The sequence below is a fragment of the Dermochelys coriacea genome, chromosome 5 (assembly GCF_009764565.3).
Source record: "Dermochelys coriacea isolate rDerCor1 chromosome 5, rDerCor1.pri.v4, whole genome shotgun sequence".
In the NCBI taxonomy this organism is placed as follows: domain Eukaryota; kingdom Metazoa; phylum Chordata; order Testudines; family Dermochelyidae; genus Dermochelys; species Dermochelys coriacea.
In genome coordinates, this window is record NC_050072.1 from 136249003 (window position 1) to 136261383 (window position 12381).

The following is a 12381-nucleotide window of genomic DNA, read 5'->3' on the forward strand; positions in this document are numbered from 1 at the left end:
ATGAAGGGACGTATGAATCATTTACATGCCAGATGCGCTAACATCTTGCAACACCGGCTACAACAGTGCCATGCAAACATCTGTTCTCACTTTCAGGTGACATTGTAATCAAGAAGCAGGCAGCATTATCCTCTGCAAATGTAAAGAAACTTGTTTATCTGAGCGATTGGCTGACCACGAAGTAGGACTGAGTGGACTTGCAGGCTCTAAAGTTTTATATTGTTTTATTTTTGAATGCAGGGTTTTTTGTACATAATTCTATATTTGTAAGTTCAGCTTTCATGATATAGAGATTGCCCTACAGTACTTGTTTGAGGTGAATTGAAAATTATTTCTTTTGTTTTTTACAATGCAAATATTTGTAATAAAAATATAAAGTGAGCACTGTACACTTTGTATTCTGTGTTGTCATTGAAATCAATATAATTGAAAAGGTAGAAAACATCCAAAATATTTAAATAAATGGTACCTATTATTGTTTAATCGCACGATTAATTTTTTTTAATCGCTTGACAGCCCTAATTCTGACTCCCAAACCTCCTCAGTGGAGGACCTTGCCTATAGGTCCACCAGAGCCCACAATAGGGTGCTGGAGGCTGCAAGGCCCATCCCTCACTCAGGCCATTACTGTTGGCAGGAGGGAGGGGGTAGAACCTGTGCAGAGGAGTTTAAACTGGAAACCCGGGGTGGCCTGCAAGCGAAGAGAGTAGCTATGGAAAAGACAGACAAAATACAGTTCTTCAAGTAATATCACTACCTGTAAAGACTGAAAATATTTTATCTGACATGAACATGAACATAGGGACCTCAGCTTTTACATGTGGAAATAATACGAGTGATAAAAGTGCAAAGCAAAACCATCTATGGAAAACATGCTGAAAACCTCTACACTGTCCAGCAAATGAGCAAAGGACACATGATAAATGGCCACATACCAGAATGCTTAGTATTCTAAAAAACAATTGTTATGATGAAATTAGGTATCTGCATTTGTTTTACATCCGGTTATGTGTTTTAAATTTTGCCCATTTTACACATAATTTCAGTGAGCGTTACCATCGACACCTGAATAGGAACCACCACAAACTAAGATTCAGGCAAAATTCATTTCTGAGTTACATACTTGTTTACAGCTAAGGTCCCTGAAAATCCCAGAGAGAATAATGACTGGATTTCATGGACTGGCCAAATTGAGAAGAAATTTCACAGTTTGATAGATGTACTTTGCATGAGAACTCATCCTGGTGAAATCCTGGCCCAGCACCACAGGGTTACACATATTAAGAAAGGGGGGGGGGAAGATTTTGTCTTTTAAAAACTTTTCTTAAATAGTTTACAGTTTTAAATATTAGTAAAGGAAAAGGAAATCAGCAGCCCCTGGGAACTCTTAAGTCTCTGATATGATACATGCTGTTCTGTTTGTTCAAGGTTTCCCTCCCCTTTTCCTTTTAAGGCACGTTTGTAGAAATCTCTAATGCTAACCGCCAGAACGTTACTATTTACATGAATTCCATTCTTTGAGATTTAAAATATGAAAGCTTTCTATAGAAATTTTCCTGATCTTCATATATTAGTAAGGCAAAACAATCAAATGCAATATATTGTGTCTTTGCAAAGGTTGGGCAGCTAGAGGATTAAAGAAATCTCTGAAGATTCAGATGTTTCAGTTGACAGGAGAAGGGGGCAGATGGGGAGGGGAGGAAGAGATGCACAAAGATTCTGGGATTTTCCAAAGAGCCTCAGTTGAGTTTGGTTCCCATATTCTCCTGGCATTCAGTGGGAGCTGGGGGCCACACTCCTTAGACTCCTCTGAAAATCCCAGGCCACGTTTGGCTACTAATCAGTGCTGCTGCATGTGCGTGGGTTTTGCAGAGAGAAAATTAACCCAGATTCCGGAATAGCCCTCCCCCCCATCTTTAGATCAGCCCCTTCCTTCCTTGTGTAAAACAAATGGGACTTAGGCTCCACTTCTACTCTCCAGGTAAACACACCTAGATGCAGGAGTAACCCCACAGGCCTGATCCAGAGCTCCTACTAACCCTCCCACTGACTCCTGAGAGTTTTGGATCAGGCCCAATTAGCATAAGTCATTTTAGATTGAGCTGGCGGAAAGGTGGCAAAAAATTCACAAACACTGCTGAGATGTCCGTGCTTTGAGGTGAAATTCTGACCTGCTCTAAATGCCATACTGCTGAAGGGTTTTCATAATGTCATAAAGCGGAAAGGCAAGGTATATAGGATGGCACCGCCTATCTGCAGTTTAAAAATGCCGTGAACAAGAAAGTGTACACTCCTCAGTGGCTGCAGAAGTTACAAATAAGTACGGACCTGGAACACTTTCTCACATCTTAGACACACTTTTAGTGTGGGCTTCAGATCAGCAAAGTAAGCCTGATCTTTACTGTCCTGTCAGTACTAAAGCATTGAAGACTGCAAGAGATTTCATGGACAAATATGTAGTGCAAACTTAATACATGGCTCACACATTATGAAGCACCATAAGAACCTGTCATTGTGATAAGACTATTTTTAAGCCTCGTTTAACAATTATGCTACATCCTAGTTTAATCAAGGTATTAACATACGTCTCTTTTAAAAACCAAATTTCTCTCACGGCATCTTAAAATATCACAAAACAAAAGGAACAGTGAATTCAAGTTTTATGTACAACAGTAAGAAAAATGCATTTTGTTTTTGTGAAATTTATATGGTATTTAAATGGTGCGATAAGCTCTTACGAAAGTAAACAAATGTCAGTAAATTTTAATTAAAAAGACTATAGTTTCAGCCCATAATTACAACCAATTTGCCTCTCTTAAAAAATAGAATTCATCTTACACTGCTCTATCGAGCAAGAGACATCTTTCCGTGCAGGTCACCTGGAGACAGCACTTCTTGCACCAATCATAATATTTATGCCGTCCCGGGCAGCTCCCACCAAGCCTAAATGTCCTGTCTATATAGCGCTCACTGGAGGATTGGGGCCTTATTAAAATCCCCTCTGAGATAATAAAAGCTGTCGCTGGTACAGATTTTGTAAGATCAATTTTTCCAAAACTTGCTCTGCATAAAATTAAAGAAAAAAGTGTTTGTTTTGGTTGACATTAGACAAGAATAAATGATACTGCCTCCATTAAAAAAAAATCTAATACAAAGTGTAAACTTTATAATTTTAGCAGCATTTTCCAGTCCTTCATAAAGTAATAACAGCAAAGAATTTAAAGCAGTGTTCTCGTCTACCTAATTTAACATATGGAAGAAATAATATGGGTAGTAATTGCTGATTCATCATTTGTTTGTGAACAATAACATTTGAATAAAATATTTATGTGGGGAGCACTGCAGCAAATACATAATATCCAGCATTTTCTGGCAATGTAAATATTTACAACTCTTATTTACAGTTTCTAAACTTACAAAAATACTGTAGAGCTAGAAAGTTGTGTAAAGTCAAGTTTGGGATTAAAAAGTCTCACTTGTCCAGCAGACTGGGAAAAACTTTGCATAGCTGAATGAGGCTTTATTGTTCATTGTGACTGTAGTAAAAACCAGTACATATAAAAATCATATGGATCAGATATCCCTGGTAGCGTCTAAGTCTTCACTTCTGCCTCTCCAACACTACTTTTTTGGTGAGCCAACATCCACTGTGATTTTTGTATACAGTGGGTATTTATCAGTTTTCACTACCTTGTATGACAGCGTATTTAAGCCATCAGAATTCATGGTCTCCCTTGTGTGAGCAATTCTGTCAAACCTATGAAAATAAAATGATGCCATATTGTAATATTAACATTGTAATGACCTTGAATTGCAAGCACCCACCCGCATCACAGCTCTATAGCTCAATGGCCACAAGAAAGGATTAAAACAGGGGTGACCAAACTATGGCTTGCGAGCCACATGCAGCTCTTTTAGAGTTAAAGTGCAGCTCACAGCGTCCCCTATGCCCCTCCACCCCATTCTTCGCCTACCCGACTGGGGAGAGGGAAAGCTTGGGGCTTCTGCCCTACTGTGGTGGGGCTAGGGGCTTCTGCCCAGTGGGGAGAGGGGTCTCAGGGCTTCAGCCCCGCTGGGCATGCCTGCCTTGGCTCAGGGCTTTGGCAGGAGCAGGCTGAAACCCTGAGCCCTGGCAGGACCTTTCTGCAGGACTGAAGCCCAAGACCCCCTCCTTCCCACAGGGCTGAAGCCCCGAGCTGGCAGGTGCATCCCGGCACTCGAATTTCTGAAGATGGTCATATGCGGCTCGGAGGGTCAGTAAGTTTGGCCACCCCTGGATTGAAATAATCGAAGTGTTCAAAGTTAATCCTGCATCTGGATAGCCCAGCACGTTCCATCAGGTTAGGTGCAATAACTGTGTGAACACTCTGCCCACTGAGTAAAGTAACTTGTGTGATCAGACCTCTACATAGCAAGAGGAAAGCAGGATAATCCGGAACTATCAGCCTTGAGAGCATCTCTAACTTGTCAAGAAGGTGAAGTGAGATGGACACACCTTTGTGGGTTGGGTTCATTTTTGTGGTCTCTTGAATGGTGAATCATTCGGCACTTCCCAATTACAGCATCTGGGCGAGATATTCTCATACCTTTAAAAACCAGCCTGTGAAAGTAAACATATCAAGAGGCTGCTATTATTCCTAATAAGTATCTGAGTACCCAGTTAAAGCCACTTCTACCTAAAGCTTTCTTTTTTTGGCCCAAAAATGCAGATTCAGGGCAACCAAAACATTTTACAAATTTGTGCCAATTGTTTCAGTCAGAGAAAACAGTCCTGGACATGTCAAAATGAATGAGAGAGAGAGACCCTAAAGCCTCACAGTATCCTTGAGCCCAAGCTCCAGCCCGAGGTCAGAATCTACCCAGCAATGGAAGAGCCCCGCAGCCTGAGCCCCACGAGCCTGAGTCGGCTGACACGGGCCAGCCGCGGGTGTCAAGTTGCTGTGTAGACGTGCCCTCTGAGTACCTTTCCTAGATCCGAAAAGGAGCTCTGTGTGGCTCGAAGGCTTGTCTCCCCCCAACAGAAGCTGATCCAATAAGAGATATTCCCTTCCTCTCCTTGTTTCAGATTATACACTTTATGTGACCCAATACAAGGTCTTCTGACTGATTCACTTAAAATTCCAAAAAATGTTTGTTTTGGGTTGACCCAAAACAATTTTTTCCCCCAGTTTTTTGGAACTGCCAGTGAACTGAAAAACTCCATCATCTGCACAGCTCTGCTGATCCAATGGTAAAGTTTCCTGAGCCAAACCAATGGCCCGGGTCACTTCCAAATCTGCCATTTGCAAGCCCGCTGATAAGGCAATGCAGTGAGAAAGCGGAAAAGTTTGAACCAAGCTGCAGTACTGCCTGCTATATACACACAGAAGACGAATTTGCAGTATGTGGTTAATGATACCGTCTCTCTACTTGCAGAAGAAAGTTAAATTGATGTGTGTGTGTGGGGGAGGGGAGGGATCTTAAATGCCGTTTAACAGGGTCAGCAACCACACTATTGTTTAGTTTGGGCCACCCACTAACAACTACCTTCTTAGCTTTCAAAACTACTCCCCGTCCCGATGGTGCAAAAGTGTCTCTGCAGAACTGCCCCATGCGATCAGCACTGGAACTCTGCCGTTACCCTCTGGCTTCATATTCTGACCTCCTACACCTGGCTAACGCTTATGGGTTCAATCCTGTAGGGTGCCAAGTGTTGTCAGTTCCCACAGACTCCAGAAGGAGTTGGGGATGCTCAGCACCCCACAGGATCCACCCGTCTCCATTTCTTCCCACCTTAACTGGCTCTCCATCACCTTCCCAGAGCAGTCTCTCACTTGTTTGTTCCACCCGTACTATTCCGTATACACACACCTACAGGATGCTCCTGATTTTCCAAAACCCAATTGCCATCTGAATCATAGAATATCAGGGTTGGAAGGGACCTCAGGAGGCCATCTAGTCCAATCCTCTGCTCAAACCAGGACCAATCCCCAACTAAATCATCCCAGCCAGGGCTTTGTCAAGCCTGACCTTAAAACTTCTAAGGAAGGAGATTCCACCACCTCCCTAGGTAACGCATTCCAGTGTTTCACCACCTTCCTAGTGAAAAAGTTTTTCCTAATATCCAACCTAAACCTCCCCCACTGCAACTTGAGACCATTACTCCTTGTTCTGTCATCTGCCACCACTGAGAACAGTCTAGATCCATCCTCTTTGGAACCCTCTTTCAGGTAGTTGAAAGCAGCTATCAAATCCCCCCTCAGTCTTCTTTTCTGCAGACTAAACAATCCCAGTTCCCTCAGCCTCTCCTCATAAGTCACGTGTTCCAGTCCCCTCATCATTTTTGTTGCCCTCCACTGGACTCTTTCCAATTTTTCCACATCCTTCTTGTAGCGTGGTGCCCAAAACTGGACACAGTACTCCAGATGAGGCCTCACCAATGTTGAATAGAGGGGAACGATCACATCCCTCGATCTTCTGGCAATGAATTTACTTATACATCCCAAAATGCCATTGGCCTTCTTGGCAACAAGGGCACACTGTTGACTCATATCCAGCTTCTCGTCCACTCTAATCCCTAGGCCATTCGGTCCCTAGTCTGTAGCGGTGCATGGGATTCTTCCATTCTAAGTGCAGGACTCTGCACTTGTCCTCGTTGAACCTCATCAGATTTCTTTTGGCCCAATCCTCTAATTTGTCTAGGGCTCTCTGTATCCTATCCCTATCCTCTAGCGTATCTACCTCTCCTCCCAGTTTAGTGTCATCTGCAAACTTGCTGAGGGTGCAATCCATGCCATCCTCCAGATCATTAACGAAGATATTGAACAAAACTGGCTCGAGGACCGACCCTTGGGGCACTCCGCTTGATACTGGCTGCCAACTAGACATGGAGCCATTGATCACTACCCGTTGAGCCTAACAATCTAGCCAACTTTCTATCTACCTTATAGTCCATTCATCCAGCCCATACTTCTTTAACTTGCTGTCAAGAATACTGTGGGAGACTGTGTCAAAAGCTTTGCTAAAGTCAAGGAACAACACGTCCACTGCTTTCCCCTCGTCCACAAAGCCAGTTATCTCGTCATAGAAGGCAATTAGATTAGTCAGGCATGACTTGCCCTTGGTGAATCCATGCTGACTGTTCCTGATCACTTTCCTCTCCTCTAAGTGCCTCAGAATTGATTTCTTGAGGACCTGCTCCATGATTTGTCCAGGGACTGAGGTGAGGCTGACTGGCCTGTAGTTCCCCGGATCCTTCTTCTTCCCTTTTTTAAAGATGGGCACTACATTAGCCTTTTTCCAGTTGTCCAGGACTTCCTCCGATCGCCATGAGTTTTCAAAGATAATGGCCAATGGCTCTTCAATCACATCCGCCAACTCCTTTAGCACTCTCGGATGCAGCGCATCCGGCCCCATGGACTTGTGCTCGTCCAGCTTTTCTAAATAGTCCCGAACCACATCTTTCTCCACAGAGGGCTGGTCATCTCCTCCCCATGCTGTGCTGCCCAGTGCAGCAGTCTGGGAGCTGACCTCGTTCGTGAAAACAGAGGCAAAAAAAGCATTGAGTACATTAGCTTTTTCCACATCCTCTGTCACTAGGTTGCCTCCCTCATTCGGTAAGAGGCCCACACTTTCCTTGACTTTCTTCTTGTTGCTAACATACCTGAAGAAACCCTTCTTGTTACTCTTAACATCTCTTGCTAGCTGCAACTCCAGGTGTGATTTGGTCTTCCTGATTTCACTCCTGCACGCCCGAGCAATATTTTTATATTCTTCCCTGGTCATTTGTCCAATCTTCCACTTCTTGTGAGCTTCTTTTTTGTGTTTAAGATCAGAAAGGATTTCACTGTTAAGCCCAGCTGGTCGCCTGCCATATTTACTATTCTTTCTACACATCGGGATGGTTTGTCCCTGTAACCTCAATAAGGATTCTTTAAAATACAGTCAACTCTCCTGGACTCTGAATCCCATCTTCGGTCCCCAGCAGGGAATAATGCACATTCGGAGAACAGAGCAGAGACCCTGGCTGTGGGGGAGGCCACGCTGCTGAAGAATGACTCTTGTGGCCATTTAGCCCCGCTGTCATGGGAAGAAGTGAACAGGGCCGTGACTGCAGAGGGGCTCCCTGCTGCTCATGCCCTTTCAATTATCCAAACTCCCAATTACCTGAATAAAATTGGAGTCCCCCGTGCTACTTGAATAATCGGTTTCAGAGTAGCAGCCGAGTGTGCTGTGCTTGTTTGAAACTACCAGAACTAGTGCTCCAGGCTTTAACTCTGCATCTTATGAAATCGGAGCGTGGGACTAAAGCTGGGTCTGTTTCTGCCCATCCTTGGGGGCTGGGGGAAGTTTTGTGGTTAGACACTATGTGCAATATGTAGATATAGTTTTACACTTTCTCGTGGAAGATATTCTGTGCTCCTACCAAAACGGAGGGAAAGTGCTTTCAAGCTGTAAAGTGTTCTGGCAACCTAAGTATTACCAGAGTAGCCTAAATGCAGCTCACCTTTACTGAGATACCATTGAATGTGACAGACAGGGCTCTTGCCACTCGGGAAATGTCACCCTAGAGCAAGATTTATAACACTGCTCAGCTGGCCCTTTCCTGTGTTCTCTTTGCTGTTACTACATAGCTGCAGAAAATTCTCACTCTCAGGGTAGTTCAGCTCTGGAACAGGCTTCAGAGGGAGGTGGTGGAATCCCCAGCACTGGAGCCTGTCAGAAGAGGTGGGCCCAACACCTGTCAGGGCTGGTCTAAGTTGGGTTGGTCCTGCCTCAGTGCAGGGGCTGGATTTGGTGACCTCCTGAGGACCTTTCTTGCCCAATGTTTCCATGATTCTATGATTTCAGATTTTATTCCACTGCCTCCCTCTCCCTTTTCTAATGCTCTCTAGCTCTTCTGTAATGGTTTCCAGCCACAGATGCCAGAGCATTTTACAAAGGGAATATAATTTTCCTTTAAGCAGGTGACATCATGCAAAGTTGGTTTTGCTTTTTTTAAACAGGTAAACCATAACATTTACAGATGTCTCAGCCAACACGTGTGGAAGTTGTTTCATAAACTCAGGGGAAGTACAAAAGCCTATTACAAGGCCAAGGGGTAGAGATTTCAGATTAAATAGAGGTTAGCAAAACCTTTCATGTATGAACTGGAAAATCAAAACACAAGGGATTTCCAAACCCTACTGCTCTGCTCTCAGTGTGGAAAAAAATTGTAAAAAATAAACACAAGCTGCACTGTGCAATTAGCTCCCTGGGCTGGTTTCCAGGGTACTTTACGCTCATTCCTGGAATTTTTAGGGCTCTATTTTTTTACACTTTACTATTTTACAGCAGCTTACATTTTGCTGACAGACACCGTTCCCTGCGAACTGGAACTGCAAGATTCCACACTGGGCCGAGTTTCAGATCGACTGTGTTCCTATCATGCAGGTGAGGTTCCTCACTTCTCCCACGTGCAAAGAACTTGCCATGGTATGCTGAACAGACCCCTCCCAGCCAGTGCCCCGCAGCTCTTCTCCCCACCCCACCTTGCACTGTAGAGAGTTTCCTGACCGAGTGACTTGGGGTTGGATTGAGGTGCCTCTCTGCAGGTTTGCAGAAAGCCTGGCCTTCCCAGCTCCCCTGTCCCCAGCACTGGGTAGGAATCACCTAACATAGCAAGTGAGGAGAAAACAGATTCTGGAAGACAAAGAATCTTGCTGCTGCTGCTGAACCTATGGCCCTGGCCTCTCTCGAGCCTCACACTGAGATCAGCACCACCAGCAAACTACTCAGAGAGCTCACACAGCCCCCCTCTGCCACTGGGTGCTGGCTGCTCCTCCCTGCCCCAGCTTGCTTTGGCTGGGAGCCAGCACAAACAGTGAGCAGGGAGCCCCATGCTCCAGGGCCTCCCTTAGCTGCAGACCCACACAACACCAGATTGGAGCTTTGCATTTGTATTAGCCTGCACCGTGACAGTTCCTCTGGATGAGGAGGGGAAATGAACACAGGCACTGTCAGCGAGGCTCTCTGGGTGTGTGCATGAAGGGCAGCTCCAGCTCCCAGCTCACCTTCTCCGACTTGCTGTGAGATCAGAACCCTGCGCCAGAGAGGAGGCTCCATCACCACCTCCACTTCCCTAAGAGGGCTGTGTTGCAGGGTCAGAGATGGCGAAGATCCCCAAATAGCTGTGGTGGGCAGTAAACACAGCCCTAGCCAGCAAGGAGCTCGGTGCAGCCCCTCAACCCACTCCAACCATAGGACACAGGAGCTGGATTGGGCGGACGCTCCCAGCTAGTGTCTCCCCAGGAGGATTCCCGAAGAGCTCTTCCGCTGGAAGTGCTGTTTACAGCTTATACACTCCTCACTCCTCTCTGGCCACTCCAATGCACCTCTGGCGAGGCCCTGCCCACAGAGTGAGAGAAGAGGGAAAGCTCTAGCATGCCGGGCTGCACACACAGCGCCGGCGAAAGCCAGCGGCTTTAAGCATTGCTCGAGGGGGTCGTAAGTCACACACACAGACAGGGAGAACAGCGCTGAGGGCCAAGGCTAGTGGAGGCTTCTAGCTGCACAGCAACAGTGGCAGAAAATCAGGCCAAGCACGTTCCAGTTTGGGTCTTACCTGTTATAAATGTCGTCATCTTCGCCACCCCAGCCCCAGTAATTATTAGGAAATCCATTGATTTTTACAAATTGCTCCTTGCTTAAAGCAGACACACCTCCGAAATACTGATTGTAGGGTAAACTGCAAGGGGGAAAAAGAGCTTTGTTAGTGCACCAGGCTTGTTACTGAATAGCCAGGGCTGGATGGTGCCATCAGACACAGCCCTGAGCAAAGGGGTGCACACACTGCACCCCTCGACCTAATCCCACAGGCACTGTGACTCCCAGCTTCTGCTTGGTCTCCCAGGGTAGGGCTAGTGATGATGCTGGCCTGGACCAGCAGTAAGTTACTACCGCACGCCTAGCCCTCACTCTACCACCCTGGCCAGTGAGTCAGGCTGTGGGGCATCACGGCCCCATCCCCCCTGCTCCAGGGGGCAGTCAGTGGCTGAGTAGCCTGGCTCACTCCTATGGATCTGGAGAAAAGGTGCAAGAGCCCACACAGGGTATATTGGCAGTGTTTGTACAGCGTAGCCCAGTGAAAAGCAATGTCCTCTAGGGCCCAGGGGCAGGGCTCCAAATTGGCTTCTTATAACCAAGTTTAGAACAGGCTTCTAAGGGCAGTATTTAAGAACGGGCCTTTGCCCATTTCCTAACAAGGTTGGCTAAAAGGCACATTCTCCCTGCAGGGAGAATAAGCAGATGGCTGGAGAGATGGTGGCTAGGAAGAGGCATATCACTGGAATGACTAGCAGGACTGGACTGGAGAGGGGAGGGGGTGGGGGCTGTCACTGAAATGACTAGCAGGGCTGGGTGTGTGTGTGTTCATGCATTAGGTGGAGCACAGACACATTTAGTGTTTCTTTTTTGGTGCCATCTTCCCTGATCTCACCCACCATAACCACAATGTCTCAGCCCATATGTTAATGCCTGAAAATTCTACCATGCAGCCATTTCTAGGTGCAAATATCCATAGGGCTTCCCTGCCACACAGGTCATGATGAATAAGTTGATATGGCCAAGATGATCAGATCCTTGTCCCCAAGAGCAAGCCCGGTGACAGCTGGCCTGCGAGGAACACACTCTCCTCACAGCAGAGTGTTACTGAGATTTTCCAATATCCCAGGGGTAGCCATTCTGGAAAACCTCCTGGCCCAGAAATCCCATCAAACTCTGCTACCACAATGCTAAATACAGAGGGCCAAATTCACCCTTGACTTAGGCAGGAGCAATCCCACTGCCTTAAATGGAGACAGAACGGTGTTTACTGGTTGCTTTAATCGATACAGGATAAGATCAGCAGCTACAGGATGAGAACAAAAACATCTGAAAAAGATCAGCTTCTATTTTTTCTACTCCTGTGATTGATATTTGAAAACTTTTAAGAACAGTTACCTAATTTCTCCTGCAGACAAACCTTTTGTTCCACCTACACTGTGACAAATTGCAGCCAGGAGTGATTTTCGAGGCCTTCAATATGAGGTTTATACTGGAGATGCGGCCACTCTGCCATAGGCATGGAAGGCTAAAATACAGATGAGTAACAAACGGTCCATTGAAAAGAGCTCTCACCGAAATCCAAACTTATCCATCGATACAGAAAGGTGCCGTGGCTGGCTGTAACACTTGTAGATGTTCCTGTCGTCCATTGGAATTAGGTCTACATCACTAAATACAAAGCAATCATAGTCATATTCTTTCAAAGCTTCTTCGAAGCCTACGTTCAGAAGTTTAGCACGATTAAAGGTTTCTTCTCCATCCTAATTTAAAACAAATAAAAACAATTAAGCACCTTAAGGTGGTTAGTATACACTGTTC

At 45.6% G+C, this 12381-nt stretch overlaps 1 protein-coding gene across 4 annotated transcripts in view; it reads right to left on the reverse strand.

The window, feature by feature from the left end:
- Positions 1 to 760: 760 nt before the first annotated feature.
- Positions 761 to 12381, reverse strand: part of B4GALT1 (beta-1,4-galactosyltransferase 1) — a 51886-nt gene continuing 40265 nt past the window's right edge. For all 4 annotated transcript variants that reach the window (XM_043514445.1, XM_038401482.2, XM_038401485.2 and 1 more), the window contains 4 exons: positions 12136 to 12323; positions 10583 to 10705; positions 4496 to 4600; positions 761 to 3757 (listed from right to left, as the gene is read on the reverse strand). In XM_043514445.1, the coding sequence (XP_043370380.1) occupies positions 3622 to 3757; positions 4496 to 4600; positions 10583 to 10705; positions 12136 to 12323 (552 nt within the window). In that variant the 3' untranslated portion in view covers positions 761 to 3621. The remainder of the gene's footprint in view (positions 3758 to 4495; positions 4601 to 10582; positions 10706 to 12135; positions 12324 to 12381) is intronic.